Source organism: Macaca mulatta, chromosome 4, assembly GCF_049350105.2.
Source record: "Macaca mulatta isolate MMU2019108-1 chromosome 4, T2T-MMU8v2.0, whole genome shotgun sequence".
Lineage (NCBI taxonomy): Eukaryota > Metazoa > Chordata > Mammalia > Primates > Cercopithecidae > Macaca > Macaca mulatta.
The window spans coordinates 155,699,159-155,717,344 of NC_133409.1; the positions used below are offsets into that span (position 1 = coordinate 155,699,159).

The window sequence follows — 18,186 nt, forward strand, 5'->3', positions numbered from 1 at the left end:
GTCAGGATGGCCGAGTGGTCTAAGGCGCCAGACTCAAGTTACTGCTTCCCAGGTTTGGGGCTTCTGGTCTCCGCATGGAGGCGTGGGTTCGAATCCCACTTCTGACACAACTCTTTTGCCCCTTTAATCCTAGGATTGGGGGACCGGGCGCGGTGGTTTACGCCTGTAATCTCAGCACTTTGGGAGGCCGAGACGGGCGGATCTCCTGAGGTCAGGAGTTAGAGATCAGCCTGGCCAACATGGTGAAACCCTGTCTCTTCTAGAAATACAAAAAAAATCAGCCAGGCATGATGGCGCGCGCCTGTAGTCCCAGCTACTCGGAAGGCAGAGGCAAGAGAATCGCTTGAACCCAGGAGGCAGAGGCTGCAATGAGCCGAGATCGAGCCACTGCACTCCAGCCTGGGTGACAGAGTGAGACTCTGTCTCAAAAAATAATAATTTTAAATATTTTAGAGAGGTTGCCTGTATGTTGGGAGAGAGGAAAGGGCTGTATAGTGGGCATGACAAAGAAAAACAACAAAACAGTAAGGGAAACAGAGAGAGAGAAAGAGAAAGATTTCGTTGACCAATAACAAAAATGAGCCATGGACAGTTTGATTAATTTACCTCTCCAAACCTGAAGTCTCTTCTTCCTCTCTTCCCCGCCTCCATAAATAATTCCACCTTTTCACTCTTCTTCTCACCTCTGCACATTCACAAGCACCTACCACTCTTTCTTGCTCTAGAAACCTCTTAAAATGATAAAATTGTTAATTATTTTTCTCCATTCTCCACCTTCATCTTTTTCAACCATTCTTTTGAATTGAAACAGTTCATTTTTCTGTTACTGATTTTATTTCTGTTTCAAAGTATTCACAGCGTATTTTGGGCTAGGTGGGGAAACCGGAAAAGTAAAAATAAAAATCATGTATGACTTTTGTTTCTCTCTACAAAGCGCCTGCTTAGGACGCTGAATACTGAGCTTTGAGGGTCCCTCTAGCCAGGAAACTGTTACGGAGCTAGATAGAAACTTAGCACTGTTCTGAGTATTTGCCACTTTCCCTATTATTTCATTTTTGACTTAACCTGAAAGATAGCAACATAAGGTATTTTGATGACACTATTTTTAGCATCATTTAGAATAGCATCGGGCAAAATAATAAATACCCCTCTGAAAACCGGGAGCATAGGCCACCCATCCGAGGTCTTTTCCTCTGTCGGAGCCCGAGTCTGCTGAATACGAGTTACATAATGAAACTTAAGGATTAGCAGTACGTGTCAGGATGGCCGAGTGGTCTAAGGCGCCAGACTCAAGTTACTGCTTCCCAGGTTTGGGGCTTCTGGTCTCCGCATGGAGGCGTGGGTTCGAATCCCACTTCTGACACAACTCTTTTGCCCCTTTAATCCTAGGATTGGGGGACCGGGCGCGGTGGTTTACGCCTGTAATCTCAGCACTTTGGGAGGCCGAGACGGGCGGATCACCTGAGGTCAGGAGTTCGAGACCAGCTTGGCCAACATGGCGAAACCCGGTCTCTACTAAAAATACAAGAATTAGCCGGGAGCAGTGGTGGGCGCCCGTAATCCCAATTACTTGAGAGGCGGAGGCAGGAGAATCGCTTAAACCCGGGAGGTGGAGGTTGCAGTGAGCCGAGATCGTGCCATTGCACTCTAGCCTTGGCGACCAAGCAAAACTCCCTCTCAAAAAGCCGCACACACACACACACACAAAGCAAAAAACCACTAGGATTTGGGGGCTGAGCGGGGAGGATTGTTTGAGCCCAGGAGTTCCACGCCGTCTATACAAAAAATGAGCGATGCGTGGTGGCGCGCCCCTGTAGTCCCAGCTACCTGGGTAGGAGAAAGGCTTGATCACTTGAGAGCCCAGGAGAGCGAAACTGCAGTGAGTTGTATGATCGCGCCGCTGCACTCCAGCCAGGGCGACAGAGCGAGTTCATGTCTAAAACAAACAAAAGCAGGAGACAAGAGCTTGAGATACAGATTTTACCAAAATCATTTTGCAACTACCACCTTTCAGGAGCTGTCCCCAATGCTTCCGCCCACATTTGAACTTAACAAGCCCGTAAGTGGCACTTACATATTCCCTGTACAATTATTTTCAGCATCTTAATCGTTTCTGCAAGGGATAGGCTGGAGTATTATTGCACAATCATCTCGTTTCCTTCCTCAAGGTCAAACCACCACCACCTCTTCCCCCCACCCCCTTCCGCCTTTTTTCTTTCCGTGTTTCCCCGTTCTTCCTCTCCCTCGCTTATCTAGATCCCCTTTGATTCTTTCTGTGGGTGATGGGAGAAGGGATGTGAAGTGAAGAGACAGGATGTAGGCTATTATGGGGCGCACGTAAGAGAAATATAAGACCTTGATGGACGAACAGAGAGATCTTCATCTTGATTTAAAACTCTACCGAGTAAAAAATAAATAAATATATATGTGTGTGTGTGTGTATATATATATGTGTATATCTATATACACATATATATACACACACACACACACACGAATCCCTCTTGCTTTATTAAGGTGGGAGACATACATCCAATACGTATATCCAATTACATCCAATTACTTTCCATTCTGTTCCACAGTAATGCTTTCAATTACTGCCCCAAATTAGCAGCTTTCAGAAACTTCATTTCCTACAGAAATGAAACAACGAACATACACGCAGAAGACAATCCTGACATACTCGAATGTACTGGCAAGCAGCTATTGCAAGATCCTATTTTATGTACCCAACGATCGGGGTGAATTGTTTGTCGTTGTTGTTGTTGTTTTTGGTCTTCAAGTGGAGAACTTCAAATGTTGCTGAGAAGTGCGAAGTCCTCCGTTCTTGTTTTTTGGTTAAAAGAATTTTTTTTTTTTTTTTTTTTTTTGAGACGGAGTCTCGCTCTGTCATCCAGGCTGCAGTGCAGTGGCCGGATCTCAGCTCACTGCAAGCTCCGCCTCCCGGGTTCCCGCCATTCTCCTGCCTCAGCCTCCCGAGTAGCTGGGACTACAGGCGCCCGCCACCTCGCCCGGCTAGTTTTTGTATTTTTTAGTAGAGACGGGGTTTCACCGTGTTAGCCAGGATGGTCTCGATCTCCTGACGTCGTGATCCACCCGTCTCGGCCTCCCAAAGTGCTGGGATTACAGGCTTGAGCCACCGCGCCCGGCCTGGTTAAAAGAATTTAAGCAAGAGGCAAGCAACAACGAAGATACCATCTTAAGACAGTTTATTGCAAAAACGAAAATACACTGAAAGCTAAGTCAGAGCAGGCTGCTTGAAGGTGAGACAGCGCCAGCTGGCACTGGGGATACCCCCTTTTTGGGATTCTTTTTTAATTTTACTTTTATTTAAATTATTTATTTATTTATTTATTTTGAGACAGAATCCGGCTCTGGAGTGCAGTGGCGCGATCTCGGCTCACTGTAACCTCCGCCTGCCAGGCTCAAGTAATTCTCCTGCCGCAGCCTCCCGAGTAGCTGAGACTACTGGCAAGCGCCACTACACCCGGCTAATTTTTGTATTTTTAATACAGACGGGGTTTCACCATGTTGGCCAGACTAGTCTCCAAATCCTGGCCTCGTGATCCTTCCGCCTCGGCCTCCCAAAGTGCTGGGATTACAGGAGTGAGCCACCGCGCCTGGCCGGGAGTCTTATATGTTTATTCAAAAAGTGGCAGGCAGGAGGAGGTGTTACTAGTAAGCATGTTTTGGGTGATCCTCTGGGTGCACATGCGCTGTGGCTATACATGCTAGTACATACATTGCATGTCTCATTAACATCTTAAATCTCCCTCCAGGGGTGTGTTTCTTACTATTATAATGAGCAAAAGGTTACTTCTGGAGCAAGCAAAACTGGAGCGAACCGTACTCCGCTTGCCTCCATGGCATGGAAAGTCCCTTGTGGAGTTGTTAGTTCCTGCTTGAGCCAGATAAGTTCAACTGCAAGAAGGGTCCAAGGACTCTTGAAGTCTCAGATGCGGATGACGTGTCCCAACTGTCATGGCCCTCTTCCTAGGTGTGCCAGATATGTAGGCCAACCTGGAGCCCACCTCCCTGTTCATATTTAACTTGTTTATTGTTATTATTTTGAGACAGAGTGTCGCTCTGTCGTTGAGGCGGTAGGGCAGTGGTGCGATCTCGGCTCACTGCAACCTCCGCCTCGAAGGTTCAAGTGATTCTCTTGCCTCGGCCTCTCGAGTAGCTGAGATTACAGGCTGCGACAATCACGCCCAGCTAAAACCCGACAGGGTTTCACCATGTTGAGCAGCCTGGTCTCGAGTGATCCGCTCGCCTAGGAATCCAAAGTGCTGTATTACAGGCGTGAGCCGCCGCGCCCGGCCAAACCCAGCATTGTTTTAAAGGCAAAGTGCAATAGTAGCAAACATAAGCCTCTTGAATCAGATATATGTGTTTAAATTCAAACTCCATCACTTCCGAAAGTAAAATGTATGGTGTTTTATTTTATTTAGATCATTTGTGAAACTTTTCTTCATCTGCAAATGTAGGGAAAATTCTTAAAATTCTTTGGGTATTGTAAGGGCGCAGTGGCTCACGCCTGTAATTCCAGCACTTTGGGAGGCCGAGGCGGGAGAATTACCTGAGGTTAGGAGTTCGAGACCAGCTTAGTCAAGGTGGTGAAACCTTGTCTCCACAAAATTACAAAAATTAACCAGGCATGGTGGCGTGCGCCTGTAATCTCAGCTAGTCTACTTGGGAGGCTGAGGCAGGAGAATCACATCCGGGAGGCAGAGGCAACAGTGAGCCGAGATAGCACCATTGCACTCCAGCCTGGGCTACAGGGCAAGACTACGTCTCAAAAAAAAATTTTTTTTGTTTTAAATCTTTTGGGGCCTGGGCGCGGTGGCTAACGCCTGTAATCCCAGCACTTTGGGGGGCCGAGGCGGGCGAATCACGAGGTAAGGAGATCGAGACCACGGTGAAACCCCGTCTCTACCAAAAAAAAAAAAAAAAAAAAAATTAGCCAGGCGCGGTGGCGGGCGCCTATAGTCCTAGCTACTCGGAAGGCTGAGGCAGGAGAATGGCGTGAATCCCGGAGGCGGAGTTTGCAGTAAGCCGAGATAGCACCACTGCACTCTAGCCTGGGCTACAGAGCGAGACTCCGTTAAAAAAAAAAAAAAATTCCTTTAGGGATTAAAAATAATTTACGTAAATACTTTCCCTAGCAAACCATGTCTCTTGAGCAGTTGCTCAAGAGAGCATTCAGCTTCGTATTTCTATTTGCTGCCTCTGGCATTTTTACCGATTTGCAACAACTCAAATTCTCTGCTGTATCGCCATTTCTGGACCAAGGAGTCCTACCTTCCAAACACTTTAGAAAATGTGCTCGGAGTCCCTTTTTCTCTGACAATTAAAATATTTCAAACTTATACCTCACACCCCATCATGTGCTCGTCATCCAGCACTTGACATCCCCGTCAGGACTTCTTTCTTCCTCTTTTGAACCCCCAAAATGTTCTGGTGTTATCAGCCACAAGAAAAACCGAAAACCTGACTTTCATACAAATATAACATGAATGTAGTGTTTAAGATTTCATATATCTCGCTAATTACTAAGTAAATTGGGAAAACCCCTTAAAAGATGAATTTGAAGAACAAACAACACACAATAGAAAGGCTGAAAATTGTATCACAACTGAGTAAAATCTTAGGGTTAATGTAGACATGAATCACTTGAATTATTATCACTTTTCTATAACTTAACTTCTACCATCACAGAGCTTAGCCTAGTGAATAGAAAGTCAAAGGTGCATAGCTCTAAAAAAATTAGATACTTGCTAGAGGGTCTGCCAGACAACGCCAAGCACATCACTAAAAGGAAGGACCCAGTAATTTTTGTTGTCGATTTTTAAGTCTGACAATTCTTTCTGACACATATGACACCTTATAAAAGTTGCTTCGAAGTAAACATGGGAGAGTGTTAAAGGAGATGGAGTCTTGTTGTTTGTTTGTTTGTTTTGAGGTTATTTAGTTCTGACCTTAGTCTTCAGTTTGTCCATTTATACAACTGGGTGTGTATATATTTAATTTTAACGTTGTGGTCAGGCGGAACATTTAAAAATCTTTTATGTTTTCCTTGGTTTACATTCTTTCTAATGGACTCTTTATATTTCCAACATGAATAAAAATGAATGTATTATTTTACTTTTGTTCTGAATCTTTCTTCTGTATCTCCCTACTTGATTATTTTTACTTAAAATATCAGATGTATTATGTGGTGTGAAGGGACTCCAAAATCAGCAAGGTCCGAATAAAGAATTTCTTTTCTTTTTTTTTTGTTTTGTTTTGTTTTTTGAGACGGAGTCTTGCTCTGTCGCCCGGGCTGGAATGCAGTGGTGCCATCTCGGCTCACGGCAAGCTCCACCTCCCGGATTCCACGCCATTCTCCTGCCTCAGCCTCCCGAGTAGCTGGGACTACAGGTGTCCGCCACCACGCCTGGGTATTTTTTTTTTTTTTTTTTGTATTTTTAGTAGCGAGGGGTTTCACCGTGTTAGCCAAGGTGGTCTCCATCTCCCAACCTCGTGATCCGCCCGTCTCCGCACCCGGCCCCGAATAAGGTATTTCTTAGGCTCAATACAATGTGCCAGTCAGTTGAGATGGTCAAAATCTAGCAGACCAGAGATATTCTCAAGGTTATTAAAGACCCCAGAATTTGATTCAAGTAACTAACTCCATATTAATCTCTTCGGGGAAATTTTTGAAGCTTTCACTTGTAAAGATGCCTTTTAGGATAGAGAGCAGTAACAACATATTTTCTACAAACTCTATCAATGTACTTGAAAGAAGTCATTTTAAGAGCTCCTGAAGAGACCCTTTATACCATAAAAATGGTAGTTTGTGATGACACCTGTCTGCGCAAAAGTCACATAATTGTCTTGTAAGCTAGGGGTCAATGGAATAAAATATCTGATGCCCACTGGCACCCAAATCCTATGACATCAGTTTGTCTAGTGGGGGTAGAAGCCTACAAAAATTGGTACAGTTAGCCCTCCATGTCTGTGGGTTTTACATCTGTTGATTAAACCAATAGTGGATCAAAAAAAATATATTTTTAAAAAAGGAAGGTTGCATCTATACTAAACATTACAGATTCTTATATTCTTGTCATTTTCCCTAATCAATACAGTTTAACAATTATTTACATAGCATGTACCTTGTATTTTTAGGTATTATAAGTAATCTAGAGATAATTTAATGTATACAGGAGGATGTGCATAGGTCATATGCAAATACTACCCCATTTTACATAAGGAACTTGAGCGTACATGGATTCTGGTATCCGTGGGAGATCCTAAATCAATCTCCCACAGATACCAAGGTATGACTCTATTTTTAAAGATCCTGAAGTGTGATTCTAATGTGCAAAGTTTGAGAACCACTGTTCTAGGCCATTTCCGTATCATTGGTTACTCTATTTTTAAAAAAAAATGTGGAATGCTTCACAAATTTGTATGTCATCCTGCACAGGGGCCATGCTAATCTTCTCTGTATAGTTCCAATTTTTGTATATGTGCTGTCAAAGTGAACACAACTCTAATTGTTGCTTGCTTACATACAGTTTTTCACTATATATAAACAATCAAAGTCAATTTTTATAGTGTAAAGAAAACCCCTTATCATATAGTATAAGTCATATTTAACGCTACCCTCAAACAACGATTAAAGTAACCGTGTTTCTTCCCTAACATCAAGAATGCCAAAATGGGACGGGTGCAGTGGCTCACTCTTGTAATCCCAGCACTTTGGGAGGCAGAGATGGGCGGGTCACCTGAGGTCAGAAGTTTGAGACCAGTCTGGCCAACATGGTGAAACCCCGTCTCCACCAAAAATATTTTAAAAATTAGCCGGGCGTGGTGGCGGGTGCCTGTGATCCCAGCTACTCAGGAGGCTGAGGCAGGAGAATCGCATGAAACCGGGAGGCAGAGGTTGCAGTGAGCCAAGATCACGCCATTGCACTCCAGCCTGGGTGACAGAGCCAGACTCTGTCTCAAGATAAAAATAAAAATATATTTTAAAAAAGGAATACCAAAATGTACAGTGAAGATAGTATTTTAAATCTCGCCCTGGCACTGTGGCTCACGCCTGTAATCCCAGCATTTTGGGAAGCCGAGGTGGGCAGATCACCTGAGGTCAGGAGTTCGAGACCAGCCTGGCCAATATGGTGAAACCCCATCTGTATTAAAAATACAAAAATTAGCTGGGCGTGGTGGTAGGCGCCTGTAATCCCAGCTACTCAGGAGGCTGAGGCAGGAGAATCGCTTGAACCGGGGAGGAAGAGGTTGAAGTGAGCCGAGATCGCACCAATGCACTCCAGCCTGGGCAATAAGAGCAAAACTCCGTCTCAAAAACAGATAAGCAAAAAAAGCAAAAACAACAACAGCACCAAAACTTATAAAAATGTGAATATTTTGATTGGCATCTTTCATAGCTCATATTTATTAAATTATGTGTTATTTATATATAAAAAGCAAAACACATGGTGTTGGTGTTAAGGAAAACATTATTTATGGCAATTGTTAAAGATAGTAAGGAAAACTTTATTATAAGGGGATTTTGCAGTAGGTGAGAGAGACTGGACTCAACTTTGCATACAACAATGAAAAGTGGGAATTTATAGCCAAGGATCAGGGTGGGGAGATGAGGTCTGTGGATGGAAAATTACTGAAAGGAAACATCACAGGTAAGGGGGTTTCTGGTTAACCTGGCCTGATAGAATTCTTGAAGGCAGGCCAAGGAGATGATATCACTGGAGCATGGTGGAGAATGAGGATCCTGATCAGATATGAATGATGATCAGATAATAGAGGATGAGGGATTCTGGCTAAACTGACTTAGCACAATTATTGTTAAAAGTGGGCAATGCAGAGCTACAAACATGTAAGTTCAAAAGTCGGGGCCTTAGTTGAGAAGAGCCTTCAGAGGAACCTGACTAGAGTTTGGTCATGAAGAAATCTTTGTCACTGCTCAAAAAATGTCTGATAAGTAATTAAATTATTAGAGGTTATTTGATATATTATCTAAATGTGTTAGTAATTTAAACGGTTTGGCATCTTTTCTGACTTGAATTTTATAAAATTTAGATAATGTAAAAATAGAAACTTACAGCAATGTTAAGCATTGGGGTTTCAAAATGAAGCCTCCAAATTCTTACCTTGAGGACTCCAAGCTCCACCTTTATTTTTATTTTTATTTTTCTGGAGTCTCGCTCTGTCGCCCAGCCTGGAGTGCAGTAGCACGACTTGGCACACGGCAACCTCCGCCTCCCGGTTTCAAGCAATTCTCCTGCCTCAGCCTGCCGAGTAGCTGAGATTACAGGCATGCGCCAGCACGCCTGGCTAACTTTTTTGTGTTTTTAGTAGAGACGAGGTTCACCATATTGGTCAGGCTGGTCTCGAACTCCTGACCTCGCGATCCATCCGCCTCAACCTCCCACAGTGCTGGGATTATAGACGTGAGCCACCGTGCCCGGCCACCAGGGTCTGATTTTTCAAGTGTGAAAACAAGATAGTAAAGAAGCCTGAGGGGAGCCCAGCAAAGAGAACCAAACATCGCTGAAATTTGGGAAGCAGGACCAGCTATATAATTTGTAGGGCCCAGTGAAAAATTAAAATGAGGGAGCCCTGGTTCAAAAAGCAGGGAGACAATGCTGTTGTAATTATTAATATATACTGATATGGGTGTGAGCTACAGGCTCACTGCCACCAAGACGCCCTCCCAACTCACCTGGGCACTGCCAGGCTGCCAGCCAGTGTCAGGAATGACAGCCATTATGCCACACCCCAGAAACCCCGGGATTAGGCTGCAGGAACTTAATTCCTCTTCTGTAGACCCCCTAGGGGGCTTTACTGCTGGAGGCAGGTGGGGAAGAGGGGTCGGGAAAGAGAGTGGGGAAGGATGCCAGTTAGCAGGGCTAATTCGCTGCTGAAAACCCATCGAGGGGAGGCAGAGCTCTTGGGAGCCAACTCTTGGGAGTCAACTGACCCCCATGCCTAAGCTTGCTACATTGTCATGTTGGCTATAGCTTACAAAACACAAATTTAAGGATAAAACTATTGAGAACTTCAAGAGAGCCATTACAAAACGTTAAACCCCAAGAGTAGGGTTGAGTGTGTAGGGGTGCTCGGGGGATGGTGGTAAGTTGTGCGACTCCATAGATCTCAGGCCCGTGAAGCCCACCCCACTGGGGAGCTTAAATTGTACTCAGGATCTTTAAAATGGCTTTGCGCAATTCCTTGGCTGGAAGAACCAAGACTGACAAAAACGGGTCCACAGACACACCTAGAACGCGATCTGAGCCTCAGTTTTCCGATCCAGTGTCCAAAGGCCAAGTGGTCAACACACACACGCTCTTCTTGTAGTTAGGAATACCCATTGCGATCTTTGTGAAAAAAGTTTCATTGTAGTGGGGGGACACAGAAAACTGAATCTTCTTTGAGTTGGCATGTCGTCTCCACATCTCCCTCAATTCCGCGAGCAAAGATTTTCGGAAGTACATGCATTTTCTTCTCTTCCGTTCGCTGCATCTTCAGTTTCTCCTTAGTCTCTCCAACCTGGCCGAGGACAGGGCCTCACGACCACACAGTGCCCCTGCCTTACCAGGGATACGGAGGAGCCAAGGTGTTCCAAATACAGACAGTATGTGCACTATAGAAGGCGCGGAAAACAAACAAACAAACAAACAAGCAAACAAACCCTGAGTTCTAATTCCAACCCTAGAAGTCAGTGTATGAGAGCCTAACGGGTTGAATGTCAAGTTCCTGAGAACGGATTTCAATAGGTTTTCTTAAGTTGCAAAGGAGCAAACAACAAGTCGTAGGTGACTATGTTGAGAAGGAAACGTGAGACAACTCGAGGATGAAAGGCAGACTAGAGAAAATAAATAGATAAGGAAGAAAAAAATATATTGACACAACTGGACAGCGGTGTTAGGAGATGTATAAGTTACTTGGATATAAGGCACAACAACATAGAGGGGCAGCAGAGTGGCGCAGCGGAAGCGTGCTGGGCCCATAACCCAGAGGTCGATGGATCGAAACCATCCTCTGCTAATTCCGTGTTTTTTTTCCTCCAAAATGTTGGATCTGGCACTAGTCAGAGGTGCTTTAACACCTGTCATGAGTAATTGAAGACCTACTGTGACTGAGGGAGTAAGCTCTGTTTTAACTGCCTGGTCCTTTCTGAAACCTAGTGGTCCACTTTGAAAGATCGGAAGCACAGGCGGAGAAATGAGTGGATCTGCAAACGGGAGGTCTGAAAAATAAGGCGGTAGAGGAGCAGAGATTGGTGTGGAGAAGAAGGGAAAGACTGAGGAAGAGGTGAAGAAAAAGAGCAAAAGATGAAGACTAGGTTGGGCGACCGGGAAAAAGATATTACAAAACTCTTGGAGAAGTGGGTTTTGAAGGAGGTAATTCCCCAGACAGAAGCGGGTGTCACATGTATGTTGCTCTGACATTACGATTCCAGGAAACCTCATCTCTGAAGAGCTAGGATAAAAACGGAGGAAACAACGGGAATTGAACTACTTCCCTTGTGCCATAACTTAATCTTTCTTTACCCAAATGTTTTATTCGTCTGAAATTTCTTCCCACTTATTGAAGTCATTGTTGAAATGTGTACTTTCTGCCTCCAACCTTCTGGTAAGCTGATGAAGAAGCCCGAGAGTCCGCTCTAAAGCGCCTTTACCAGCCAGCTACGATCTCTAAAGGCTCCTGTGTGCAGTAATGAGCTGCACACGGTAGTGGGAATATTCACTACCGAAGGGGTCCCACTCTATTCTGAGCCCGATTTTCTTCATTTCCCCTGTAATAAATACTACACAATAATTTCATATTTAACGCATGAACAGTTTGAGGGTTAAATGAATGCTCATAAATATAATAAAGCTCGGCTGCAGTGCTGAGGCACCGGTATATGACCAGAACGCTTGGAAGACCCGAGTAATTACCGAAATCATGAGCCTTATTAGCACTTCCTAGTGCAACGGAGACAGCAATGGAGATCCTGGATAGCTCAGTCGGTAGAGCATCAGGCTTTTAATCTGAGGGTCCAGGGTTCAAGTCCCTGTTCAGGCGAAACTTACCAGTTTTACTTTAGTTAGGTCTAAATCCCAGCCCATTTGGAAACGTCTTGTGAGGAGAAGGAAATTATCACAAAGGCTGAAACAGACAAAGGCATCACTTTCTTCATTAAATTATCCTTTCCCAATATTATTTGAAACATATCCCCAATATTTCAAGAGAAGTGGAAAAGGACATGATATAAAAATAATAAACTGGTGATGGAATGACTGGGAAATGAACCATTTTAAAACTCCCTTGAAATGGTTCATTAATCCAGGCATGGGGGGGAGCAGTTTGGAAGGTCTTGATTAAAATGCAAAATCTTTAAGAGCAGTGACCTTTGCATAGTCTGTCTCTGTGGTTCCTTGGAGTTTAGACCAGCTCTTCTTTCACAAAAAATTTGACCACTTTGCAACAGTTCCCAGTTGAAAAACTCATTTCCAAACACTTTCTGAAATAGTATTTTCTGGGTTTACATTATTTCTGTCATTATCCCGGGATTTGGATTATGGTTAATGACCCTGATCATGGGCTTCTAGGGCATGGCTTCTGTGGGCAGTGTGCTGAATCTGCTAAACCACGCCACTATGAAGGTACTAAGAGTTCAAAATTGTTGACAGTTTTTTTGTCTTGTCACTTTTGTCTTGAGCCTGACAATATTCAGTCCAAACACTGCATTTGGGTCCATTTTGTAAGACCTCGCCCTTTCTTTTTTCAGTTATATGATTCATTTGAAGTAATTAGGTCCATTTTGACTCTTTTCCCTGACCTTGCTTATTTTTTTATTTTATTTTATTTTTTTGAGACGGAATTTCACTCTTGTCGCCAAGGCTAGAGTGCAATGGCGTGATCTTGGTTCCCTGCAACACCCACCTCCCGGGTTCAAGTGGTTCTCCTGTCTCAGCCTCCCAAGTAGCTGGGATTACAGGAGCGCCACCATGCCAGGCTAATTTTTGTATTTTTAATAGAGACGGGGTTTCACCATGTTGGCCAGGCTTTGAACTCCTGACCTCAGGCGATCTGCCTGCTCGGCCTCCCAAATTGCTGGGATTACAGGCATGAGCCACTGTGCCCGGCCTATTTTAGTTTTTGTATATAGTTAAAACATAACATCATTTTAAAAGTTAGAACTATGCAAAAGAGATATACTCGAAGAAATACCACTTCCCTTCATTGCTTCTTTTTCTTTCCTTCTCCATCTTTTTCAACTCATTCTCATCTACCGCCTATAGGTAATCCATCTTACCAGTTTCTTTTTTTTTATCCTTCCTGTACCTCCTTTGAATAAGCAGGCAGATACATACTTTTTTATTTATTTATTTATTTATTTATTTATTTATTTATTTATTTTTTGAGATCAGTCTGGAGTGCAATGGCGCCATCTCGGCTCCTGCAACCTCCACCTCCCCGGTTCAAGCGATTCTCCTGTCTCAGCCTCCTGAGTAGGGATTACAGGCACGCGCCACCAGGCCCGGGTAATTTTTGTATTTTTAGTAGAGACAGGGTTTCACCATGTTGGTCAGGCTAGTCTCCAACTCCTGACCTTGTGAACCAACCACCTAGGCCTCCCAAAGTGCTGGGATTATAGGTGTGAACCACTGCGCCCAGTGATACATACTTTATAAAATGTCCTCTTCTTTCTCAGACTAAAGATATTATACTATATTGTGTATATATTGATTTACAGTATATAGATATTGATTTGCTTTACTTTTTTTGCTTAGCAATATATGTTAGAAATCTCTCCATGTCAGTTCATAGAGATCTTTTGTACAGCTCCATAAGTACTCCACTGTGTGGAAGTAACAATCTAGTCATTCTTTTATGCTTAAGCATTTAGGTTGTTCAAAAAATTTTGCAATTACAAACAATGCTGCAATAAGTAAATATTCTTATGAATATTTTCATTTTCTTGATGTAGATTTTCAGGGTAAATTGTTAGACTTGGGATTGTTGGGTGAAATGATTAAGATATATATAATTTTGTTAGACATAGTCTAATTCCCCTTCATAAAGCTTGTATTGATATCAATGTGCTTCCTTACCAGAAATAAATGACACTACTTGTTCCCTGTATGCATTGACATACTTTTAAAATTTTTACCAATCTGATAGCAGAGAAATAGTATCTTCACGTAGTTTCAATTTGCAATTCTTTATTACAGAATTTAAACATATTTTCTTATGTGCAAATATATATATTAATTATCTGTTAATGTTTTTGCCCATTTTACTATGAAGTTTTCTTTTCTTCAATTGTTGAAAAATGTTTCTTCAATTGTTGAAAAATGTTTCTGTATTAAGGATATTAACTCTTTATCTGTGATACACATTGCAAATAGTCTCCCTGCCCCCATTCCCACCATCTGTTCACTCTCTTTAGAGTCTGCTTATCATGTTTCTTTATACCGTATTTTTAGGTACTTAAAGCTATTAAATTTTATTTTATTATATCTACAGTATAACTATAATTAGGAAACTCTATATCCAGGCTACAAGGGAATTCACACGACTCTTTTTAATACTTGTAGGTTTTCAGTGTTTGCACTTAGATCACTGATTCATTTGGAATTTATTCTTGCATAAAGAGTGAGAGCTGAATTTCGTTTTAGCTCTAATTGGCTAACAAGTTGTTCCTGAACTACTTGTCCAAAAGTCTGTCTTTATACCTATGGCTTGAAATACACGCTTTATAAAATACTAAATACCCATATGTGATTTTTTTTTTTTACTTCTGTTTACTTCTGGACTTTGTATTCCATTACTAGACTGTCTATTCATTTGTGAATGCTATAGTGCTTTCATTATGGATGCATGAAGAGTATATTTTAATATCTGATGGGGCTACCCCTCTTCACAGTATCAAGGCTCCATTCTCATAGCTTCTAGCAGTGTTGACTGCTAAAATGTCATTTCACCTCCAGGAACAGAGCCTCTGCCAACGATTGTACTCTCTCAGGACTAGACTCTCTCTGGGGCAAACAGTGTCCAGTGACCACATTTTTGCTTCAATTTGGGACAGCTCTGAAGGGCATCCTACCAGAGCTCCCATGGCTTGGCTGAAGCCTCTGCTGTAACTGCTTTGCAGTTTTACTTTTTCCTCTCTCCTATTCTGCTTTTCTCTCATTCTTATATCTTCTTCTGTGTTCTCTGTAATAAATTTTGTGCACATAATCTCTCTCACATAATCTGTTTCTTGGGAACCTAAACTAAGTCACTCTCTGAGACAGAGTCTTGGCTTCAATATTATTTTCTTTTTATTGGTAGATATATTGTTTCCTTTTTATTAAGTCTACAAGTTTTCCTTTGGTTACTGCTTTAGTGCTATCGTATGGAGTCCGCTACATAATATTAGAGAATGGGGATGACTTTTAACGAGCATACTGTCTCCAAGCACTTCTTTAACAAAGCACATCCTGCATAGCTCTAAATCCATTAAACCTTGAGTCAACACAGCACATGTCTCTGCTAGCACAGGGTTGGGGCTAGGGTTATAGATTAACAGTATCTTAAGGCAGAAGAATTTTTCTTAATACAGAACAAAATGGAGTCTCTTATGTCTACTTCTTTCTACATAGACACAGCAACAGTCTGATCTCTTTCTTTTCCCCACATTTCTCCCTTTTCTTTTTGACGAAATCACCATGGTCATCATGGCCCGTTCTCGATGGTCACTGTCTCTTCGGAGCTGCTGGGTACACCTGTAGACTAACCACAGACAGAACAGGCACACAAGGATTAACATGAAATTTACAACAGTAGTACTTCCCATGGTCTTAACCCAAGTGACAGGGTTAAGATTTGTGAGGCCATCAGCAACTCCCCCGATTGCCTCAGTTCCTAGTACCAAATTTATATGGGCTTTTGATGCTTCGAAAATTTCTTTTAATTTGGAAATGTCTAAAGTGAGATTATCTTCTCTTCCCTGCAGATGGCATCTAACCATGTCCCAGTGATGCTTAGACTCATTATAAACTCGGGGTGTAATACAAAAATCTGACGTATTCCAGTCACACTGTAACTGGAAATGATGTTCCAAGCTCATAAGCCAATCTCCTATCCAAATGACAGTTTGTCAAGGATCATTAATTTGATTTGCCAATTTTTGATCAATACCAGATTGTGAATTCCACAATCTTGTAGAATTCTTTTGCCAATCGTTAACAAAGCTTACTGTCCGAACAGAAGAATCCAATGCAACTCCTGCCACAGCGGCCGTAGCTGTGACTGCAATTAATCCCGTAATCACTGCAATTAAAGTAAAAATGTATCTTTTGGATCTATTTAAAATGCCTTTTAATACTTCAGTCAAAACATGGACGGATGGCGAGGCCTCCCATGGTGATTCCATGGACACAGGGATCCTTCTCTTGCTCTCCCTAGCAGAATACGGTGATATCAATTAAAAGTCGAATCAATGCAAGTAAACAATCTGCAGTTTTCACAGGTTACAGTTTGGGAATCTGGTTTAATAACTATATTTTCTATAACTAGCATATAAGGGGGCTTTACACAACTTTGCAAAGGAACTGTTAGACAGGAATTTAGGTCGATAGAATAAAATGGCTTACGATCTCTTGTTTCTACAGTTTGATTTCCAGACCAAATTCTAATGCGGTATGAGGCCACAGTAAGCCTCCATAATTCTGGATATTCAGGACCAGAAACAGGACTTATTATTTTTGGTCTTGGAGTAGAGATTCCTTTTTCTCCCCATTCCCAAGGGTAGAAAGACTGTAATTTTTTGTGCTTATGTTTGTCTAAACTTTCTGTTAAGTCACTATTAACAGCTGGACTCACGCACTGGGCCACGATTGAGTTTGCCCTGTGCAATTGTGGTAGAATTGTTCTCAAGATGCCCAATCAATAATAGTTCCGAATTCATCATTTTGTAATTATCACAGCACTATTGGCCACACGTCCTTCCGAAACTAAAACTTCTGTGTCTTTTGATCCTTTGGGAATTTCCTTGGGGCAAGGTTTCCCTTTAGGCCTAAATTTTAATGATCTTTGATAAGAAAAGTCCTGTAAATAATTTACCTGTAGCCTGAGTGACATTCCATTTACCATGTGATAAGTAAATCTACTGGTGGTGCTGACAATGGGTGCTTTTACCAACCAATTTTGGATTGCCGGCATTAAACATCCTGGTGCTCTCCCTAGGCAAATAGGAGGATAATGATACCCAGTGGAAATATTTATCATCATCCCTTCTTCCTTAGGTTTGGCAGGGCAACGATCATGGGGCCAGGTACCCATATACTATTATTATTAACATATACTTCAATAGGATTATCCACACATGTGACTGACTGAATTAAGGGTGGGAAAGGCACATAGGCCCAGTAGGTATAATTAGCTGCAGCTGCTCCTGCAGGCATGGGGAGGCTTACCACCGTTGATAAAATCAAAGCTGCAAGCAGCATATTCTCTGGAGTTTGTGTCACCTTTGTGTTCTCTAGGCGTTTTTTAGCTAACTGTGTCAGCTTCTTTAATTGTGCCCAAGTTGGCGGCTCCGCCTTCTTGATGGATGGCAATTTCATTTGTTCTTCTGACATCACCATTTTGCTCATCTTGTGAGTCGATGATGCTCGATTGTGGTGTTTCTGTCTCCGTGGCAGCACTTTTCTTTGCATCTCCAATGGGTTCATTGTAGAACTTCAAATGTCTTGTGGGTATCCAAACAGGAAACTGATTTTCTCCTGGTGAAACACAAGCAAAACCTCTCCCCCATGTTACCACCTTCCCTATTTTCCATGTCTTATTTTTGTTGTTCCACCAAACCAGTTTTCCTTCATATGGACTGTTATTTTTACCAGTAAGATGTTGTTCTGCAGAAGTAGTAGTCTGATTTCTATAAATGTTTAAAAAATTTAAGGTATAGAGTGCTAGATTAAGTTGTATCTGAGGGGTGGTACACTCCTTACTGTCTCCCCCTTCTTTTTGTTTAACTAATTGAGTTCTGAGTGTTCTATTAGTTCTTTCAACTATGGCCTGTCCTTGGGAATTATAGGGAATTCCTGTTGTATGTTGTATGTGTAATTTTCCACTGATTTAAGAATTCTTGGAAAGCTTCACTACAGTATCCTGGTCCATTGTCAGTTTTAATTTTTTCTGGAACTCCCA

At 42.4% G+C, this 18,186-nt stretch overlaps 1 protein-coding gene and 5 non-coding genes across 6 annotated transcripts; 4 read left to right on the forward strand and 2 right to left on the reverse strand.

Annotated features, from left to right (window-relative positions):
• On the forward strand, nucleotides 1-107 carry TRNAL-CAA (transfer RNA leucine (anticodon CAA)). Its single transcript has 2 exons — nucleotides 1-38; nucleotides 62-107. It is a non-coding gene; the product is annotated as a tRNA-Leu (tRNA).
• Nucleotides 108-1,256: 1,149 nt separating this feature from the next.
• TRNAL-CAA (transfer RNA leucine (anticodon CAA)) lies at nucleotides 1,257-1,363 on the forward strand. Its single transcript has 2 exons — nucleotides 1,257-1,294; nucleotides 1,318-1,363. It is a non-coding gene; the product is annotated as a tRNA-Leu (tRNA).
• A 6,061-nt stretch (nucleotides 1,364-7,424) lies between these two features.
• LOC114677781 (U6 spliceosomal RNA) lies at nucleotides 7,425-7,530 on the reverse strand. The gene has a single exon (XR_003729227.2). It is a non-coding gene; the product is annotated as a U6 spliceosomal RNA (small nuclear RNA).
• A 3,447-nt stretch (nucleotides 7,531-10,977) lies between these two features.
• On the forward strand, nucleotides 10,978-11,049 carry TRNAM-CAU (transfer RNA methionine (anticodon CAU)). Its single transcript has one exon. It is a non-coding gene; the product is annotated as a tRNA-Met (tRNA).
• Nucleotides 11,050-11,999: 950 nt separating this feature from the next.
• TRNAK-UUU (transfer RNA lysine (anticodon UUU)) lies at nucleotides 12,000-12,072 on the forward strand. The gene has a single exon. It is a non-coding gene; the product is annotated as a tRNA-Lys (tRNA).
• Nucleotides 12,073-15,711: 3,639 nt separating this feature from the next.
• LOC144340675 (endogenous retrovirus group K member 19 Rec protein-like) lies at nucleotides 15,712-17,711 on the reverse strand. The gene is made up of 2 exons (XM_078001082.1): nucleotides 17,454-17,711; nucleotides 15,712-15,768 (listed from the first exon to the last, which is right to left on the reverse strand). Exons 1-2 carry the CDS (start codon nucleotides 17,709-17,711, stop codon nucleotides 15,712-15,714), a joined length of 315 nt encoding a protein of 104 aa, XP_077857208.1.
• Between the last annotated feature and the right edge of the window lie 475 nt (nucleotides 17,712-18,186).